We start from the raw sequence: 20,842 nt of genomic DNA on the forward strand, positions 1-20,842 counted from the left end.
AGGGGAAACTTCACGGACTTTGCACAAAGAATATGGCCTGCCCAGTGGCGCTGGCTTTCTTCGTCGCTGACGAACTCGAGCCGAAGCATTTGAAGTCCCGTTGTTGACGGAGGCTGAGGAATTTTCTCACGTGGGAAATACCACGTGATAATTCTAACCAACTAGGGCAACGTTGAGGGGAGTGTCTTATGTCCGCACTTATTTCAGACCATCTGCAGAGAAAAGCATGCGAAGGGAGGTACCCTGGAGATACCGCAAGTTTTTAAAGTCATGTGACATGTCGCAAAGGGAAGTTATCACCAGCATTTGTGACGTTTTTTTCCCAGAATGCCTTGTTTTGCGAGGCAAATGCATGCGCATGCTTGATTCCAAACAAGCCTAAAGACTTTTGGCTGTCGCCATCTTGGAATTTTGCAACCAATGAAGGAAGTGACGATGTTTGGACTGTGGAGGAGCGACTGGTGGATCTGATGAAGACAAGTGGTAGAGCCGCAGAGCGGCACACCAATTCTGGTGTAAAGCTGCTAACAAAGTTAGCTTCATGATTGAAAGTCAACTTTACAGTTAAGTGTTTAAAGGTCATTATTGATTTTTATGTTAACAAATAAATTAAAAATACATCCACAGAGCTTAGAAAGGTGCAGACTCAAAAGTATCCCTTCTCGTGAAAAACATTTTTTGTTTGTGAATTTATCATTTTAAAAAATCAGCTGTGTTGTGACGTGAATGCAATGCAAGGGGGGAGTGCGAGTGCGACATCTAGTGGCTGGATGTTATCAATGTTGTCAATAGCACCATTAAGTCTTCTTAGTAGCTAACTGCATTGGAAGTGGCCTGTCAATCACCAGGTATGCCCCTTAAAGCATAATATACTAAATGAACATCATGCTGGATTGAAGAAGACTTGAAACTCATGTTTACAATATTTACTGAGATAATACATCAAGAGAGAAGTAGGGTAATTTTCTCAAAGGGGCATTAACACTATTCATACAACGTAATCAGTCTGATCCAGAGCACAGCTCGTAAAAAACGTTGACAACAGTATTGAACCTGTCCTTCAGATACATCTCCAGGGTCTCCAGCGGCATTTGTCTCACGTCGTACCCTCTGAACTGCCTCTTAGCCGTCTTGTTGACAGGAACTATCTCCTCGGTGCTGTTGCGGTCATTGCGGCCGATCGCTGCATACGATGGGAAAGCATCCCTCAGTTTTTCTGGAAGACTGTTGTTGTACTTTGGGCAGCAGTAGGCGGACCACATATACTCAGGAATGGCCACGCGGTGATTCTTGAGCCAGTGCTCGCCACTCTGGTACGGGATGATGCCGGTCACCACATAAGCCTCGCCGAGACAGTAGGCCGCCAAGGTTTGGTTGACAGTCTGCTCCAGGATCTCCCAGGGCCCGTCGTTAGAGCCCGCCTTCTGAGGGACCACATTGGTGAGGGTGAAGGTGGCGGAGCGGTCCTCGTGGCTCTTATGGTGGAGGCTGGGGTTTAAGTGGCCGCGGGAATAGGTGGAGTTAACGTAGTCCAGGTCCACGGCCTGGCTGTCCACCACATTCTGATCTAGAGGGCCCGGGGGGAAGGGGATCATGTTGCCATCGGCTCCCGGGTAAGCCAACTGTTCGCAGGAGGGTGAAAGGAAACAAAAACGATGAATGAAGCTCCTATGTGGACATGAACCCTTAGCTATGCTAACACCCGTGATAACAGCCATGCTAACAGGTGACTAGCTAATGAAGAACAGTGTTCTTTCCACTTATAAAATATGCAAAATAAATAATTTGCTTTCAATTAAAAACAACGATGTGTTAAATAATCAACAATAAAGTATAAAAACAATATTAGCCTATATATTATATTTTTCTGGACGCATTTTTGGCACCGACCTAATGATAGCGTCTTAGGTTGCTGCCAATGTGCCCCGTCACTGGTAACAGAATAGAAATAGAAGCTTGCCAGAATTAGCGAGCTAGCTAACTAGCCAGTTGTCTGCTAGTAAGGGCGCTAGCCTGCTAATTTCACTGCTTTAAAGCACTTGTTACAGAAAATGAGACAAATAAAGTTGTCACTCATCAGACGTGAGCGAGCAGCTCACCTCAGTGAGTCTGCGACTTGCTGTTAGTCGGTTTACTTTATACAGAAGTAGCTACAACGGTCACCAAAACGGCCATCACTTTGACCATCCTGCTACATTGATTTGAATGAACGTCCATTCTACTCCTATTTATTTCTATGAAGTAAATGCTAACACCAGCCTGCTAACATGCTCACTAATATTTTTAGATGTTTATCATATTCGCCATCTTAGTTTAACTTTTTAGCATGCTAACGTATGCTAATTAACACTAAGCACAAAGTACAGCTGAGGCTGATGGGAATTTTATTAGTTAGTATCCTCTGGGGACCTCAAATGTATAAATGTCAACCCAAATTGTTTTTGAGATATTTCAGTATATTTCAGATACACAAACAACACAGAGGTCTTTGGAGAGCTGACAGACCATGAACGCAAAGAGTCAGTTCTCTTTTACTGGGGTTCATTTCCTCATTTTCTTAGTATTCGCTCTAAACAGCTTTTCACTGTACAATATTACATAACTGATGCTAAACTTAACATAATGAGTGATTCAGTGCCTCAATTTGAATCAAAACCTGTAAACATCTTTGTATCATCAAAAAGTCCATAATCTTGTTTTTAAATCCTGTTTATAATAAAATAAAAATATAGAATTTTAAGTGACTCTCGCTCAGTTTCACACCTACGAACCGACACCACCTCAGAACATGCTTACCTGTGGCTCAAACTTCCAGGATGCAGTGGGTCTCTTTCCCGCTGGCGGCGAGTACAAGTAGGCCGAGAACCACGGAGAGCGCCGCGCTCGGCTGTACAGTGTGGCGAAGCGGTACTGGTTGTAGTAACGTTGGCAGATTGGGGTCCCCGCCAGACCTTTGGGGGGCCAAGACTTGTGGAAGAACTGCAGGCACGGAGCAAACTCCCCGACATCGGCTGAACACGTGCAACACCCGGCCACAAAGCCCAGGACGACCACGGCCGGAGCACAGAGACGTGGCATGTTGATAACGGACGCTCGGAGGGGAAATCCAGAGGCCAATTTTTTCAACAATGTTTCATGCCTTCACTCACACACACCCACACACTCGTGAAATGCAGGGAGGTGTGATTCTAGATGTTCTTCTTTTCATGAACCTCGTGGTGAAAAGCAGAAGCTGACTTTCAACATGACTTTCAGTCATCTGTTAGTTGCAGGAAAGAAATCCTCATAACCATCGCACTTCAGTAAATTTCACCTGAAGAGGGTCAAAGACTTCCTCTAACATTCAGAAGCAATGAAACACCGGCTCCTTCACTATGGAGCAGAAACAAAAACTGCTCAGCAATGAAAGGGACATGTTTGTTTGTTGTGATTGTTTTGTGCGAAATGTGGATTAATCCGCTGCAGAAAATAGTCCTTAACAAATGCAATTAATCCTCCTGTTTGGGTAATGTTTGCTGAAATCTGCAGTTTTAGGAAATTCAAATGTGGATACATTTATAAATGTGCCAACATGTCCGTTGTGTTGTGTCCGTTTACATTTTGTCAACGGACCAAATATACTGTATTGGGGGGGAAATCTTTTACCACATCTGTGTCTTGCAGGATGAACTCATTGTGCAGGTCACAAAAAGGCCACCAGAAAGCTGTTTTGGGGGAAGATCCTGTGTACATGGGCAGGATGCAGAGAAAAGGGGGTGGGAAAAACTCTCCCACACATACATACTGAAGTCCATTTGTTGTGCCACCCTCCCCCAACACCGACTCCTCCTTACGTAACACAATAATCGGGTTTGCAGTTTGGGATTCTTTTCCATTGCAGACGCTGGGTTTCACTCGTCCAGAGCTAGCCCAAAACATTTCTCAGCCGTTTCAGAGATTTAAAGGTAACGCTTCCTCTTTTTCTGCAACACATTAACAACTCCGGTAGTTCTGCTGACACCAACTCCTGCAGGACTCAGACTATGCGGTTGATCTGAGTTCATGGTGGTAGATTCCTCTTTTCCTCTCTGTCCACAGTAGATGTGCAGAAGGGAAACTGGATACTTGAGGGCATGTTTCTTCTGCATGTTTATGAGTGGAGACTCTACAAAGTGTTTTCAGCCTGTTTGTTAGAGACTGTGAAAGCAGGCATTAGTTAGCCCAAGCTCTCCTTTGGACTTTGACCTGGGTTTCCTTTTGGAGCAGCCTCTGTTGGCATCCACATAGTCACTTCCCTCTGGCTTCCTCACCACACGTATGGAATTTACAGATTAAACCACCTCGGAAATGTAGTTTTATGGAGCACGGAACACCCAAAACTACATTTTGTTATAGTTTAGAATGATGACATTGGTCATATGGAAGTCTTTTAATCTGGCAGTAAGCATGAGCAGAAACAAACTACAAGTTTATATAACTTTGAAGTACTTTTTGATGAAGTGATTCTTTATACAGAGACTGGCCGAGCACTTTTTGACGTTGAGTACTGCAGGCCTAAACAATAACAAGAGCATATAATTAATCTTGTTTACATATTGTGACACCAGCTTTAATTCTGCAAAGACAAGTTGGTTTTTTGACCACTAGGTGGAGCCATAACATTCCTCAAGAGGTGATCAAACCAGTTTTAGTGTGTGTGTGTGTGTGTGGGGTCAATGCCGATGTGTCAATTGTAACCTCTAAGACAAACGGCAGATGTTAGTGGGTTTTTGTGCAACGGGAAAGGGGCTTGAGTTTGTCAGTGGGAGAGAGTTTGATAGAGAGCGAGACAATGACTCATAATTAATTTGCTTTTGCTCACATTAAACTTGTATGTTGTTGCCCCCCCCCCCCCAGGTTAATCAATGGGGACCATCCCAGGTATTTCCCTTCTGGTGGTGAGTGTGACCCTCCTGACAAGCTCCGGTGCCCAGGGTGGAAAGATTCTGGTGTTCCCGGTGGATGGCAGCCACTGGGTCAACATGAACCTGCTGATCCAGAGCCTACATGCCAGGGGCCACGAGGTCACTGTGGTCCGCACAGCCACAAGCTGGTATGTCAAAGAAAGTGCTCCACATTACCGCTCCATCACCGTCACCTTACCAGGATCCATAAGTATAGAGGAGGAGGACTTCTTTGTAACCTTCCTGGTCAAGATGCTGGCGATTCACAAAGAGGGGGCGACACTAACAGGCTTTGTGAAGTTCTACTGGGAAATGCTTGGCACGCTGTCGAACATTCACCGGCAGGCGAGCATGTTGGTGATAGAAATGTTTGAGAACAAGACTCTGATGCAGAGCATTCGTGACACTCAGTTTGACGTAGTTCTTCTGGACCCGGGGTTACCGGTTGGAGTTCTGGTGGCTCATGAACTCAAGCTGCCAACTGTTTTTAATGTGAAATGGATCACCAGTGGAGAGGGACATTTTGTTATAGCCCCATCTCCAACGTCCTATGTTCCAACTTCAGGATATGCCGCTTCGGATAAGATGACCTTCGATCAACGGGTCAAGAACTTATTCCACTTTTTTCTCAACTGGTGCATCGATAAGTTTATAGTAAGCCCTCACTATGATATACTCGTAGACAGGTACTTCGGTCCAGATGTGAACTTCTATCACCTTTTACAAGGAGCAGACATCTGGCTAATGAGGATGGACTTTGTCTTTGAATTCCCCAGACCCACAATGCCAAACATTGCCTATATTGGTGGATTTCAGTGTAAGCCGTCTAAGCCTTTATCATCAGAGCTGGAGGAGTTTGTTCAAAGATCGGGAGAGCATGGATTCATCCTGATGTCTCTTGGTACCCTAGTTAAAGGCTTACCTATAGAAATAACTTCCGAAATTGCTGCTGCCTTTGCCCAAATACCTCAGAAGGTCATATGGAGGCATGCCGGTGAGGCCCCCAACAATTTGGGCAACAACACCCTGCTGGTGAAATGGATGCCTCAGAACGACCTCTTGGGTCATCCAAAGATTAAGGCATTTGTGGCTCATGGTGGGACCAATGGGATCTACGAGTCCATCTACCACGGAGTGCCGATAATAGGCATACCCCTTCTGTTTGACCAGTTTGAGAACCTTTTGAGATTGGAGGTGCGAGGAGCCGCTAAGGCAGTGGATGCGACCAAACTCGATCATCAGAATTTCCTGGAAGCGATACAAGAGGTTCTTAACAATCCCTCTTACAGAAATAACATGAAGCGCCTCTCTGCTCTTCACCGGGATAAACCGATGCATCCACTGGAAACGGCCCTTTACTGGATTGAGTTTGTTATGAGGCACAAGGGAGCCGCGCATTTACGCACAGAGTCTTATAAGATGCCCTGGTATGCCTATTATTCTGTGGATGTTTTATGCTTTTTGATAGCAGTTTTGTTGATGTTGGCAACCGCTGTAGTGGGATTAATGCGATTCCTTTGCATTCGACTTTGCAGGAGGAGAAAAACCAAACAGGAATAGTTTCCGGATCCTCACATCATATTAGTGCCTCTCATATTAAAATGAATGTGAAGGACATGGCCGGCAATATTTTATACTCTTGGCTATATTACCACCAAGGCCTAGGGATGGCAATATCCGCCCATCAGTCGGTGGGTTGGTCCACCACTTTGGCCAAGACTGAAATCACTCGACAACTATTGAATGTGTTGTGTTACTATATTCTACAGACAATCATGTTTCCAAGAGTCCTAAGCTTTTTGGTAATCCATGAGATCACATTTTTGGGGTTTGAGTAAAATGTCTTGATAACTATTTGATGGATTGATTAAAATTTGGTCCAGGTTTTCATGGTGCCCAGAGGATATATTTTATCAATTGTGGTAACGCCCTCAATTTTCCTCGAGCATCCTCAGCCAACCGTGTCTCCTACAAACTGATGTTCACATGCAACTAAACTGCACTTGCAATTCCATATTTGAGGGAAACATATTTTATCACAGTTTGAAACATGTGGTTAACAATACAAATTGAAACAGAACATGTTACGAAATTACTTTGATGGGTTTAAGCAACAACACTTCCCCAGCGACCCATCCACCACAACCTCATCTCAATGCAAACCCGCCACTGATTCAAAACAAATAACAAAAGCAAAAATAATCCACAATAAAATATGCATGTAAACTTAATTCACAATCCAGTTTCCTTGCATGGGAATGTAATTTTAGGAGACCAGGCCGAGGTCAGTATTCCTCGAGTGAAAAACGCCGCAAAATTCTGCACCGACAAATCATGGTCCCCAGAGAATAAATCATAATGACTTTGGTGACGTGATTCAGCGTCACCACGCGTCTAGACAACATTTGGACACTCATATCTCCCTCAGTATGAATCAGAATAACTTTGGTGCTCCCTCAGAGTTTCAACCGACTTCATTTGCCTTAATTTATTACTTTGGGTTGTTGACTAAATACTTAAAAAGAAAAATGATACGCTCCCATCAGCCTCAGCTGTACGTTGTTCTTAGTCTTAACTTGCAAACATGCTAACACACTAAATTAAGATGGTGAATATGGTAAACATGTTTAACATCTGCATGTTAGCATTGTATTTTCATTGTGTGACATTAACATTAACTCACGTTAAAGATTTAACAATTGCATCCTAACGTCCACAACCACAGAACAATAATGCAATTGTGTTCAAGATACTTGATTTTTATTTTAGGGGACAAATATGTTAGGTTAATTGGTGACTCTAAATTGCCCATAGGTGTGAATGTGAGTGTGAATGGTTGTCTGTCTCTACATGTCGGCCCTGCGATAGACTGGCGTCCTGTCCAGAGTGTACCCTGCCTTCGCCCAATGACAGCTGGGATTGGCTCCAGCCCCCCCGTGACCCTAAATAGAGGATAAGCGGTAGAAAATGGATGGATGGATGGATGGGACAAATATGTAAATGTTTAGGAGGCCTCACCATCACAAGTCTTAAAAGTGTTGGATGCAAGACAAATCAAAACATCAGACAGACAACAGAAGCAGGTGGATGTATTGATTTCTTTCAGTGGACAACTGTGTGCCTTACTTCCAACATCTGGAATGCAGATCTGTGATTGTCTGTTTCCAAAATTAAATGTAACTGCCTCGTTTCATATTGAGGATCAACATTTCAAACTGAATGCTACAACTTTATGAACTGTATTATCACTTGAACGAAGAACATGTACAAGTAAGAAGTATTAAATAAGTAAGAAAAGACTTGGCAGATACTGTCTTTATTTTCTACGATACAGCAATGAATTGGACTCCGAAACAAACTCTATATAAGCGGTGAACATGGTCATCCTGACGTCACCCACTGGTTTGTGTATTACAGTTTTGATTGGCATTGGCCGTCGCCATCTTGGATTTTTGCAACTAGCGAAGGAAGTGACCATATTTGGACTGTGGAGGAGCGACGGATGGATCTGGATCTATCTGGATTCTGGTGTGAAGCTGCTTACAAAGTTAGATTCATAATTCAAGGTCAACTTTACAGCTAAGTGTTAAAGTCATCTTAGTAGCTAACTGCATTGGTAGTGTGGTAGCAATCTGTCAATCAGCAGGTAGCCCCGCCCCGAAAGCATCCCCTGCTTTCTGGTCTGTTGGACTCTAAATGGACCATAATGTACTAAATGAACATCATGCTGGATTGAAGAAGACTTGAAACTAGAGACTGAGACCATAAACTCATGTTTACAGTGTTTACTGAGATAATAAATCAAGAGAGAAATAGAGTCATTTTCTCATAGACTTCTATACAATCAGCGAGGAGTCGCCCTCTGGTGGCCAGTAGAGAGAATGACAGTTTAAAGCACTTCAGCTTTGGCTTCACTTTTTAGAACCGGAGGTTATCGCCTGCTCTGAAGACTAAATATTTTGTTTTTATTATGAAAGAGAACATGCACACAACCACCACATAGCAGCATGTCCTGTATGTATACATTAGAGATATAGTCCTATAATGTCCTCCATAAAGAAAAGTATAACAGTATAATTAATGTATCATTGCTGTTTTTCCAAAATGAATTAGAAATTTAAAAAAATCCTGGATGATTTAAATATTCTTTTCACAGATCCATCTATAAGGCGTCTTACAGGAACCGTCCATCCAGGACATGAGTGCGTTTTCACTGGTGTCTATGTGTCCACAGTCTTCTCCCAGAGGGTCATCCAGCTTCCAGTCATCAGGCTCCGCCCCCAGTCCTGGTCTGCTCAGCCAGTATCTGCAGGAAGACACATTTGAAATCATTATATCAGTTTAAATCCCATTGAGATGTTTCACCTGGATTTCTAGGAGGTCACAAACAAACACTGACAAAGTGAATTAAATATTATTGGATAGGGTTGGTTACCTTTTTCTTGTGTTGCTAAACTGCGTGCGCACACGTATGTGTGACATATGTCATCATTGTTTACTGTAAAGAGGTCTATAGTGTAACTAAAGCAAGATAATCCTTCATACAGTGACACAGAATATCTGGCACAGTTGTGTATTTATACATTCAGCACTTACATAGCGTCATTCATCTGGAGTCGTGTTTCTGGCCATGCTCCCTTCAGCTCTGTTTTTGGTCTCCACCGACTCCAGAGGGAAACATCTGTTTAGAAGCTAAATGCTCCGCTACGATCCCCAACTAGTCGCTAGCTGTGGATGAGAGCTGTCTGCTGCCAAGCAGGTCGAATACAGCAGGTTTAGCAGAGCTTTTAACGCTAAAAATACTGCCAACTTCATAACATAACAATAAGTTGAGCGTTTATAGTTTCAGATGCAAAACAAAGTTGAAGTCACCAATTTACTTAAAGTGGCAGTCTGTAAGATTTGAGATCTGTTGCTTCTAGCGGCCTCTCTGGCGGTAGATGGAACTGCAGGCGAGCCTCTGGGACTCATCTCCCTCACCCAACAGTGTGGACTGTCTCTCATCTGCGTGATGCCTTCAAATGCTCCACACTGAACGGAGCTCCGTGGTTTTCCCTCGTTGGCGTCACTTTGCTTCTTGATGACTTTCCTTCTTCACTTCCATTAGTTTGCTGTTTCTTTTTCTTGGACCGGAAGTTGAATGGTCTTCTTTCTCTGTCTGTTGATCCTCCATTGTGAGTCAGCAGTAATGAAATGTACCTGGTCACTTTAGACTAGAGGGAGCCTGACTCAGCAGTTGGAAGTTACTGATTTCCCATTACAAGTAAACGCAGCATACTTCCGTGAGTAGCTTCACCTGCAGACCAACCGCTGCTGACTGACGGAAAAAGATCAAACTCATTTAGAATTTTGCGCGGGAATGTCGCCACAGACACGGAGATCCTGTATCTGTGCAAAGCAGCAGGTACACTCACTTTTATTAGTGGTCGCATGATTGTTTTAACTCTCTCTTTGATAGATAGGAACTTAATAGACAATTAAGGGACCGTTTGGTATTTATGGAATGGAACACCGGAGGAAAACAGGGGTGGGTCACCCAACAAGTTTTAGTTGGGGGGGGGGGGGATTCCTCTGCTTTTGTCATGAAAACAGCAACATTTCAAATACAAAAGTACATCTCAGCAACACAGGTGGATCTTAAAATAAATAACGAACAGTCCCTAAATACAGACTGCCACTTTAATGCAGCACGGACAACAGCAAAATTAACTTTAATCGATAGTAATGGGGGACAAAATTAATTTGCTGGTATTTGGACATGTCATTTCATCTATGGCTATTCTCGGTAGTTAAAACTCAAAAATGTTGAGATAAATTGTGATATAGGGAAATTATTTTCTTTGTGGTAACCGCTAGTTTAGCTGCTGTTGAAGCAGCGAGTGTAATGTTATGACTTATGTTATGCTTTGACTCACTGGACATCTGAAGCGACCGGGCTGCCGTCCACCCAGCTCCACCCACCCTCATCCTCTGCGTCTGTCAGGCCGATCCACAGCCGGCTGCCACTCGCCTCCCCAGACTGGCTGCCTTCAAACACGAAGCTCTAAAAAAAGACAACAGATCATTCAAAATCATACCACGCCTGGAAACAGATTTAGATATATATATATTTTATTATTGCACGTTCCGTTCCCGCTGTCCTCTACCTGTTCTGGTCCACTGTTTATGACGATCAGATCGCCCCCTTGTGTCCGACACCAGGACCTGCTGGAGCTCCAGGTCAGCACTCGGGAGGAGAAGAAGTAGCACTTGGACTCGAACAGTCTCCAGCTGTCGGGACACGTTCTGCAAACCCGTTCTGTTGGAAAAGGAAGCCGTTTGTCTTTGTGATTAAACAGACAAGGCTGATTATTCCGTCTTTAAAATTAGTCCCCCAAAAAATGCAGTATTTCATCCATAACTTTGATTAAAAAAACTATGGTGACCAGCTGTTTAAGGAAACTATATATTTGTGGGCTGTGAATAAAGATTTAAAGCTTTTGAAGGGAACTCACACACTAACTTATGTTGCTTTTGGTCTTTTCATTTGACAGAAAGAACAATAGAGGCTGTACCCTTGGTCCTGTGATCCACCTCGGGGCAGTAGAGGTCCAGCGAGCTGAAGGCCTCCTTCATCGAACGCACGTCTGCCGCCATTCGGTCCATCTCGCCTCTCCGGCTTTCCTCTCGCTCTGCTACTTCCCGCCTCTCTTTCTCCAACCCCAGGCTCAGGTTCTGGTTTTGTTCCTGAAGTTCCGTTAATCTCTCCCGTTGTCGTCTGTCGCCGTCGTCGTCCGACACCACTCCCATCCTCTCTCTCAGAGTTTTCACTTCTCCTCGGGACTCGTCATTGAGCTCCAGCAGCTTCTGATTGTTCTCCTTCACCTGAACCAGCTCGTCCCTCAGGAGGTTGTTGATCTGAGAGAGTCGCCGCCCCTCCTCGTCTCGCCGAGCATCAGCGTCCACCAGACGTTTGATGGCTTGAGAGGCGTTGAGCTTCTCGGCCTCCTGCTCCGACGCGAGCCGAACCAGCCGCTCGTGTTCTCGAGCGAGCCGCAAGTTCGTGGAAGTCAGATTGACGATCTGCTCCATCAACTCGCCACTTTCCAAACTCAGAGCCAGATTAACAGACATCAGATTGGCCGAGGTCCCGTTGAGGAATTCGGCCTGCTCGCGCAGCCAATTGCTGTGCTCCTTGAGGCGCTGCTTGTCTCTTCGCAGGCCGTCGTTGGCTGCGGTCAGAGCGAGGTAGCCGTCACTGACGTTCTGGTAGTCAAACAGGAGGCTTCTCCATTCTGGCTTGCTGTTTGATGCGTTTTTATCTGAAAACCAAGGACAAAAGACTCATTACAACACAGGACGCTTCAATGTTAATGATTGAATTTTAAAAATAGAAACATTACAGTTGAATATGAATCTGATGGTTCTGTCTAAAGCTAAAAACACCTCCACGCGATTCAACATGTTGGAAAATACTCTTATTATATAGTAAAGGAGGAGATCAATATCACGTAATGTCTCCCTATAGTCTTGTCATTGCTTTGAGTTCAGTGGAGACTGCAGTTAGATGCTTAGAAATAGTTTAGCATGTATGCTAACTCTTAAGCGCAACCTCACACTCAGCACACAATCATAGCGCCGTGTTTGTCAGTTGTTTTCAGAGAAAAACTAGGCTGTACTTTACCGGCTCAATTAGGCAACTTAATGCAAAACACTTTTGAGTTTTGTGTCTGTAACTTTAAGCCTGTTCTAGTTATTCCACTAACAGGGCATTTTCAATAGGTTGGCAGCATTAAAAGCTCCAATAAAGCCGCTGTAACTCAAACGTAGCAGAGCATTTAGAGGCTAAATACTCTGATATTTCTTTGTCAGGTGGGTGGAGCCCAAAAACAGAGCTTAAAGAGGGACACTAGTGAATCATCGTGCTGCTGTCTGGGTGTTTAAATAATTCAACATGTCAACTTAAACGTGAAGTTTGTCAATTATAACATGGACGTTGGTATTTCAGATTCTGATTCTTCTGGGAAAGTAGTATATTATACTATATGCGTACTTGAAAGTGGAACAGCAGTACTCCCTCCTACTCTGGGCTAATTAGCCTACTTTAAAAGTGCATATGTAACATATTTTGGCTCGTCCACATTTGTACTCACACAAGACGGAAAGTGCGACGCAGGCGACGAGCAGCAACAAGCAGAGCGTCGAGAGGCCGACGACGGGACACGTCACTTTCTTTCTGCCGGCGAAGCAATCTGAAGCTACAAACACATTTATTATTAGTGTTTTAATAGTAGAATTTTCATGAACCAACATTTTACAGGGATAACGTTTATGTCTCTTTATAGAAGTTTGAAAATCTTTTCTTAACACAATCACCCAGTCCTTAAACAGAAATACATTTTTTTTTAACAATGTAATTAATCTGCCATTTATTTTATGCCATTATATTTGTTTAAAGGTGCTTTGAATTCAACAACAGAAAATATATGAATTCAAAATAATTTAATCATCTTAATTAATTGAGTAGGTCATTACCCTTATTTACTATTTTCATTCATATTTATTATTTATCACTATTATCATTCATAATTATTTTAATTACAATTATTATTCATCACTTTTTTATTACTATTACTATTTGTTATAATATATCACTATTTTCATTACTATTTATTATTTATCACTAATTTTATTACTATTAATTCATATTCATCACTATTACATTTACATTTATGGCATTTAGTGCTTAAAAAGATGTCACTCACGTGTTTCCTGATCCTGTTTGGCTGAAGTGGCCGAGGTGGAGGTGGGATTATTGATCCAGGGGAGCCACTGATGGCCAACCATCTTCCCTGCACGGTGTCGGGTAGCAGCAGGAAGCGATGAACTGGAACAGCAAAGAAAAGGATGCATTGTGTTCAAGTCACGTTTTGAAGTTTGGGAAACATAAATGACTTATTTGTTGTAAACCCGCCGGCCGGTCGTCAGACGAGACATGAAACAGGAACGCCGGCGTTTAAAGTGCTGCTGTGGTTTTCCTCCTATGCATCAGCACAGAAGCACTTTTGTTGGATCATCCAGCTGCAGACGATTCAGATTAAAACTTCTGATTTATATTTACACCGTGTGAGGAGGATTTCATGCTTCTACTCTAAGTTCTATGTCAAATATTGTATTTTTACTCAACTTAATGTATCTGAATTCATCAAATCCCAAATTACTTTTTATTCCTTGTATTTACTATAATTATTCTACTAAATCTTACTTTTACAGTAACTGTATAAGGCACTTGCGTTCGTATTATAAACTTTATAGTTTAACTCGTCTTAATGTTTCTATTTTTGTTTACTCATTTTACTAAATTTATATCACTCTTACTGTTATTCTGTTACAATTATTATATATATTATTGGTTTTATGTGTTTATATCATTCCGCCATTGTTTTTTCTTGTTCTTTTGTTGTAATTTTTGATCAATCTCTGGCACAAGAAAAACATAATAAAGATGTTATCTCTTTTCCTGATAATAATAGAAGTAGTGATGAAGTAAGGGCTGTATTAAAAAGGTACAGTTCACCCAAAAATCAAGGACACATATTTTCCCATCTCTCTTGTATTGCTGTTAATCCATCTAGAGTGTCTTTATAATATCATATAATATAATATAATGAGACTATATGACACTTGTCATGCTCAAAGTGACAAAAAACATTTGAAAGACTCAACAGCAACGTCTCTTCTACAGAAATCATGACCCGGTTACCAAAGAGGATCCACAGGCTTCGTTGTTGAAAGAAAATAGTTCCTACAGACTAAACTACTAAAACACTACACTGATTAAATAGCAGCTACAGATGAGAGACAAATGTATATTTGATTTAGGGATGAACCGGCCCGTTAAGTAAAATCAGGTACTTGAATATTTCCATCTTTATATCCACCACATATCAGAGAAATATTACATTTAATGCAGCAAAATCACTAGATATTTTACATAAATACAGAACAAACATGTATAATTTAAGTCTCATAAAATATGATCCATTGTTATAGATTTAAGTTCTTTTATAGATATTTTAACACTTCTACTTCAGTAAAATCATGAAAACATTTTCAATCCAGTACTTATACATGCATGCAGTACTTGCAGTACTGTAATGAGCATTTACATTATCATTCTGTTACTGTACTTTAGAAAAAGACAACCGCTGCCATGATGTCATGACTCACCTCAGTTCGTGTCCCAGTCCTCCAGTCTATGGAAGACAGGCGTCCCGTCCTGGTCTCTGCAAGATCTGTGTCCCGTCTTGGTTGTCCCGTCCCGGTCGTCCTGTCCTGGTCGTCCCGTCCCAGTCGTCCCGTCCCAGTCGTCCAGTCCCAGTCGTCCCGTCCTGTTCGTCCCGTCCTGGTTGTGGTCTCTGGCAGATCTGCGTCCCGTCCTGGTCTCTCTGAAGCAGCAGGCGTCTCATTTATAGGCCTCTCACCTCCTGCTGCTCTACTTCCAGGAGGTGGAGGGCCTCCTAATAGTGGCCCCTGTGTTTGATGTCACCTTATCTGTCCCTGAACAATAGTCACCGAGGCCACGACTCTGTCATTGTTTGGCTTTAAACAGCAGACGCGTTCTGACTCATTCATCTGAGGTTTTCCTCGACAGGTTTGAAGATCCAGAAGTAGATTTATGGTCTTTCATCAGCAGTAAACTTATTTTTACCAGCAGGTGGCACTGTGTCATTTTACACAAATATAAGGCCTGATTCTGTTTAGTGTACTTTCAAATATATAATTATCATTTTATTGCAAGACAAAAAAAAAAAAGATACAAGAGGAGAAGAAAGTCAGTTTACAGATCAATTAACAAAATATGTCGGGAGATCAGAGAGTGAGGGGTGTGTGGGGGTGTGTGCATGTGTGTGCGTGCGTGCGTGTGTGTGTGTGTGCGCGTGCGTGTGTGTTAGCAAGAAATAATTCTAATAATTTGAAATGATAAACAATAATTATTATTGTTATTACATGTACATAGTAAACTAATACTAAAACTACCTTTGCCACTATCAACTACAAATAGTAATTTGAGGGCAGCAGCCCCCCCCGTCTGTGTACTTCTATGTACTTCTGTGTACAATGACGGCAGGTTAAAAGGGAAGCAGAACATATTTTAAATCATATTTCTGCTCTACAAAATAATTTTTCATTGTTTATTTTTTCTAATATTTTTTTTCTTGTGAATTGGATCATTTAAATCAGCTCAAATTAATTCTGATAAAACAACAACTCATTCTTTGGTGACGGTGTTTTCCCAGTTTGGGGTTTTGGTGTGAAATCCAGACCTGATCCTCCAACTAATGCTCTTCTGTCTGTCTGGGAGCAAAACTCTGCAGCAGGTTCAACATCTGGCAGAAAGACGTATGTGTGTATATGTGATGCATCTCCTTGGATATGTATTTAACTCCAGGTGCAGAATTAAATCTCCTGGAGTATTTTACTCATTTAAAACACACAAGACTTTCCCAGAAATGTCTTATTTTCACTTCATTAAATGGCTTCATCAGTGATACATTAGAAAACCCAACATGCTGCGACCAGCAGGACATCCAGTGACAACAGACGCTGCAGATAAGAGGGACAATGCTCTTTCTCTGCTGCAGAGATCTGCCCTAAACAAACACGTCGCCATGGATACGTGTGAGAGAGGAAACGCATTCCATCATCTCCTGTAACAGAACAATTTAGATCCAAACGTATCAGTTCACGGAGAGCTCTGCCCCTTTACTTTGCTGATGTGTGTGTGTGTGTGGTTGTGTGTGTGTGTGTGTGTGTGTGTGTCCAGTGCATACAGAGGACCAGCAGCGCCGGCGTTAGTGAGACTCTGTGCTAATGACGCCTCCATCTTCTTATCTCCAGCAGCATTTACAGCTGATCAGGAACCATCACAGGGCTTTTATGAGCCTCGACACAGTGTGTTAATCTGACCTCTAATCTAAACCACACTTTAACCCCCGAAAACAACCCTTTGAAGAAATGAGCAACAAATTCTCATTTTTTTAATAACATTCTCTTCACTATGAAAGTCTGAAACTGGATTTCAACCATGAGTGCAGCTTTGCATGCTTGAGTGTAGTTGATTTATTTGCACAGAGAAAACAAAAAAACACAGGTTAATGCATAAAAGGAGTAAAAAGGTTCAAATACCCAAAGGGCTGATGAACAGACAATAATATCTAAGATGCCAAAGGTCAGGAACGGTGAGATTACCTCGTCTTTTTAATCCCCTACCAGACTGATTTACAGTATAAACATCCCTAAACCGACACGACTCACTCTCGGACGCTGCTCTTCCAGACCACCAGGTAAACCAGCACAGGGATCAGGCCGACGGGGAGCAGCGTGAGCGCCATCACCAGGCCATGCGGTGCGTCCACCAGCCGGGGCGTGTCCAAGTCGTCCACGGTGCAGTTGTGGAAATAGTACGAGTGGACGTCGAGGAAGAATTCCTCCACGGTGGGGTTCGGGTAGTAGCAGCCCACCAGGGGGCACAGATTCTCCAAGCACAGCGTCATGGTGTTGTACGGTCTGGAACGCAAGACAATCCATTAGTCCGCTGCTTTGATGATCAATAGTTTGATCATCTAGTAAAGACGACCAACATTCTCTCGTTTCTGCTTGGAAAAGTGAGGATTTATCACTTTTCTACGACGGCATACTAGGGCCACTGTAGGGGGGGGGAAACAGAGCAGAGGTGGGAAAAAAATTCTACTTTATAAAGTAGCAAATTTGCCAGTTTTTTAATACAATAATGAATCTAAAATATCAAAAAATATATTCAAATCTAATTAACAAAGACAAGGTAATTTACAATCATGTCGAAATTAAAAAAAGGGATCGAAATAAAAAAAAAAGAAGAATCACTTTAGAAACTTCCTAACATCAGACCGTGAAACACATCAGAGACTGTTGGTCAAACTACTTCCTGTGTGAACGTAAACAGGGGCGAGGTGATTGGGCCTGCAGAGGAAGGGCGGGCCGAAGGAAGAGACCATCACCACCAGTTACTGGGTTTCACTCTGCAGCCGTCTGCTGGCCCAGTCCTCCCAGTGACACCAACACTGCTCTGTGGAAAGTGGCTTAAGAGGATATTTTTATGATCTCATGTCTCACTACTTCCACTAACACGAATCAGACGTGATTAAAAGAGCACCTAATTCATTTTTTTTCATTGTAATGCACATGTGGCCAACGTGGTGTTGTGTCAGCATTATTGTTTTATTATTTTAGGTAAGAAATAGTCACATTTCAGAGGCTGATCATGAAAGTATTTTACTAACTTATGAATGTCGGTGTATTCCAGATGAGCTGGATGCTGGCAAATCATAGGCTATTTATAATAATGCAAATATACCCACTCAAAAACATTTATTATATGGTGTCTGGCCCCGCGGTGCTCGCTGAATCACAAGATAAAATCTGTTTTTGTTCTTGGCTAAAGAAATAAAATGGAGTTGATCATATAAAAATGGCCGACAGTAGCTGCTTAGTTTTTTATTCATGATGCACGTTGAAACGGAGGAGAAGCCCGACTCTTACCCGATGACGTCGTGCAGCACACACCAGCTCTCTTCGCCGATCGACATCATCTCGACGTCGAACGCAGCGCCACAGACGTAGTGACTGAGCGATTCCAGCTTGTCCTCCTGGCAGTGGCGCCCCGGGAACTCGTCCTCCTGCTGCTGGAATCTCTCTGCAGTCATGAAACAACAAAACAAGAATATGAACCAACAGAGACACGTGATTACCGCACCAACACCAAAGGTCATGGAGTTCAAGTCGAGCTTCTTTCACCTAAAGAGGAACTAGATTCCTGAAAGCTTATCACACAGCCGGCAGCTCACTTCGCTACAGGAAATTAAAACACTGCCGATAAGGACGGCGGTGTTTCCTCTCCTCGTGTTGAGGAGGTCGAAACACTCACCGTCGTCCTCGGTGATGACCTCGGAGGTCCGGTTGCTCTGCAGCTCCTCCTCCATGATCCGCTTCTCGTCTTCCTGCCAATGGAACGCCGTCACGTTGTCCGGTTTCATCCCACCTGCAGGCCAAACGTTTGTACTTTGATCGTAGGTGGATTATTTGTGTCAAATCCACACGACGGCTGCATCATCTCGCCCTCGGCGTGCCGACAGATCACCAGTGATTCACACGTGTAGCCACGATGCCAAATGTTCTCTATTAGCAGGATTTCCTGCTTTTCTTTGTCGCAAACGATCTCGTAAACTAACAATCTCACAAAACCATTAGTAGATTGATTTTATTAGATTTTAATTATACCAGGAGACCGATAACCGATATTTGTTAAAGCTAAAGATGTCAAACACAACACAGAACATTGTTGAAATTTTAATTCACACTTTTCAACGTGACCTGAACATTAAAAAGGTGCAGGAAGCTGAACAAACAAACAAATAAACTAAATAGTTAGTTAAATAAGTAAAATAAAGACCAGTCATCGGAGCCAAATAAGTCAAAATAAATTTAAAAGCCAAATCGGCTTAAAAACGGACCGATAACCATAAGAATGCTGAATATCGGTGGCCATAATCGATCGACCAAATCGCAAATCTCAAAGTATCGAAGTATCTCAAGGCGCCGCTCATGCACGAGAAAAGAAAAAGGTTGTTTACTGTAGTTGGAGTCTCCGAGTGTTCGATTCCTCTGGACTTCGATCCGCTCTTCCTCCGTCACGTTGGCCCTTTGTGGTTCCACGTTACCTGCAGACGCAGATTCAGTTCAGCTGCTCGACATCACACCGACATTTTCTCTGCTGCTGAAACTAAACCCCCCTCCTTCCTTCATCAATCCCACGCAATGAACACGAAAACATGCAGCAAATCTGTAAAAACCAGGAAATACTGAAAAAGAGATGAAGTGATGAACCGACCGAGGATGAGAAGGGTGAAGAGCAGGTACAGGATCATGGTGGGGGGGGCAGAGCGGCGAGCCTTCCAGGCCGGTCTCGCTGACCTGAGGTGCCGTTGATGAGGCTGAAGGTCTGAGAGCCGAGCCGGTTTTGAGGAACACGCCCAGCCCTCTTTATCTCGCTGCTGACTTTGTGTTTGTTGTTGCATGTGATGCTGAAATGTGATAAACAGAATGGACGAGGAAGAGGAGGAGCCGGGGGACGAATTTAGGGGCACACTACTTAAATTCCAACTTGAGCTATTTCTTTGATACAGTGTAATCATTTTTAGATCTGACAGCTGCCAAAATCCTCGGGACGGGAGGATATAGGATTTTATTGTAGATCGCAATTTAAAAAACTTTATCTTGGTGGATTTTCATTATCGGGATAATCATAAATAATGACTTAAAAAATAAAGCCGGATTAAAGAAAAATAAAAAACAGGATGCATAAACATTTAATTATGCATTTATGCTTGGTCGTCTTATTTGAGGTAATTTGATTGTTTTTCCACCTTAAATAATGTTCACTAAACAAATAAATAAAATCATATCTATGAATCAATAAAAATGTTTCATAACAACAAGTGAAACCAGGATGTTTGCTCCATTAGTGCTATATATCAAGATAAAACCAAGGTAATCGTGACATTAAATCTGCAGGCTAACACATGATAACAACACTACAGTGACATAACTCCTAATTGGAATGGGGCCGACCTGATGTTGGCGGCTGCAGAGGAGCCGGCACGGCCCCCCGTTTCCTGCGCTTCCTCACATGGTCGCTGAAAACGCTCTTACGGGATTTCCTCCTTCCATTAAGCGGCGGGGAAGTTGGTCCGGACCGAGGCCGAGGCTGGAATCAGGAAACTGCCGGTGCAAGACACAATATAAACAATATATCAGCCGTGACGCAGAGGCAAAGTTTTGTCTATTTTGCGCAAAAATCTATTTATTTTAGGAAGAAAACATGATAGAAAATTTGGTTTAAA

At 42.7% G+C, this 20,842-nt stretch overlaps 4 protein-coding genes across 5 annotated transcripts; 1 reads left to right on the forward strand and 3 right to left on the reverse strand.

The window, feature by feature from the left end:
* Window positions 1-893: 893 nt before the first annotated feature.
* On the reverse strand, window positions 894-3,176 carry LOC311032885 (endonuclease domain-containing 1 protein-like). The gene is made up of 2 exons (XM_084039957.1): window positions 2,797-3,176; window positions 894-1,622 (listed from the first exon to the last, which is right to left on the reverse strand). Exons 1-2 carry the CDS (start codon window positions 3,076-3,078, stop codon window positions 1,002-1,004), a joined length of 903 nt encoding a protein of 300 aa, XP_083896083.1. The 5' UTR covers window positions 3,079-3,176; the 3' UTR covers window positions 894-1,001.
* Window positions 3,177-3,816: 640 nt separating this feature from the next.
* LOC311032578 (UDP-glucuronosyltransferase 2B20-like) lies at window positions 3,817-9,201 on the forward strand. 2 transcript variants are annotated; one of them, XM_084039479.1, is made up of 3 exons: window positions 3,817-3,944; window positions 4,876-6,349; window positions 9,079-9,201. In XM_084039479.1, coding segments are annotated over exons 2-3 (1,467 nt in total). In that variant the 5' UTR covers window positions 3,817-3,944; window positions 4,876-4,883; the 3' UTR covers window positions 9,080-9,201. The 2 variants fall into 2 exon arrangements, with proteins under 2 accessions (XP_083895605.1, XP_083895604.1); XM_084039478.1 differs by lacking the exon at window positions 9,079-9,201 and adding an exon at window positions 8,340-8,506.
* LOC311032588 (uncharacterized protein) lies at window positions 9,060-16,866 on the reverse strand (the record flags this gene model as incomplete). The annotated part of the gene is made up of 7 exons (XM_084039489.1): window positions 15,132-16,866; window positions 13,667-13,788; window positions 13,055-13,159; window positions 11,477-12,223; window positions 11,069-11,220; window positions 10,838-10,965; window positions 9,060-9,228 (listed from the first exon to the last, which is right to left on the reverse strand). The coding sequence occupies exons 2-7, from the start codon at window positions 13,746-13,748 to the stop codon at window positions 9,060-9,062; spliced, it is 1,383 nt and encodes a 460-aa protein (XP_083895615.1). The 5' UTR covers window positions 13,749-13,788; window positions 15,132-16,866.
* A 143-nt stretch (window positions 16,867-17,009) lies between these two features.
* LOC311032595 (receptor activity-modifying protein 1) lies at window positions 17,010-20,008 on the reverse strand. The gene is made up of 5 exons (XM_084039496.1): window positions 19,831-20,008; window positions 19,574-19,660; window positions 18,868-18,981; window positions 18,483-18,636; window positions 17,010-17,471 (listed from the first exon to the last, which is right to left on the reverse strand). Exons 1-5 carry the CDS (start codon window positions 19,865-19,867, stop codon window positions 17,216-17,218), a joined length of 648 nt encoding a protein of 215 aa, XP_083895622.1. The 5' UTR covers window positions 19,868-20,008; the 3' UTR covers window positions 17,010-17,215.
* Window positions 20,009-20,842: the final 834 nt, after the last annotated feature.

The sequence above is a fragment of the Eutrigla gurnardus genome, assembly GCF_963514095.1.
Source record: "Eutrigla gurnardus genome assembly, chromosome: 22".
Taxonomy (NCBI): Eukaryota; Metazoa; Chordata; class Actinopteri; order Perciformes; family Triglidae; genus Eutrigla; species Eutrigla gurnardus.

Excerpts from the sequence above, each read along its gene's own strand:
- LOC311032885 (XM_084039957.1), bottom strand. The coding sequence starts at position 3,078 with ATGCCACGTCTCTGTGCTCCGGCCGTGGTCGTCCTGGGCTTTGTGGCC. Across the intron at positions 1,623-2,796 it reads CCTGGAAGTTTGAGCCACAG|TTGGCTTACCCGGGAGCCGA; the intron begins GTAAGCATGTTC and ends TCCTGCGAACAG.
- LOC311032578 (XM_084039478.1), top strand. The coding sequence starts at position 4,884 with ATGGGGACCATCCCAGGTATTTCCCTTCTGGTGGTGAGTGTGACCCTC. Across the intron at positions 6,350-8,339 it reads GAGTCTTATAAGATGCCCTG|TTTTGATTGGCATTGGCCGT; the intron begins GTATGCCTATTA and ends TGTGTATTACAG.
- LOC311032595 (XM_084039496.1), bottom strand. The coding sequence starts at position 19,867 with ATGATCCTGTACCTGCTCTTCACCCTTCTCATCCTCG. Across the intron at positions 18,982-19,573 it reads ACTCGGAGACTCCAACTACA|GTGGGATGAAACCGGACAAC; the intron begins GTAAACAACCTT and ends TTTGGCCTGCAG. Across the intron at positions 18,637-18,867 it reads GGTCATCACCGAGGACGACG|AGAGATTCCAGCAGCAGGAG; the intron begins GTGAGTGTTTCG and ends TCATGACTGCAG.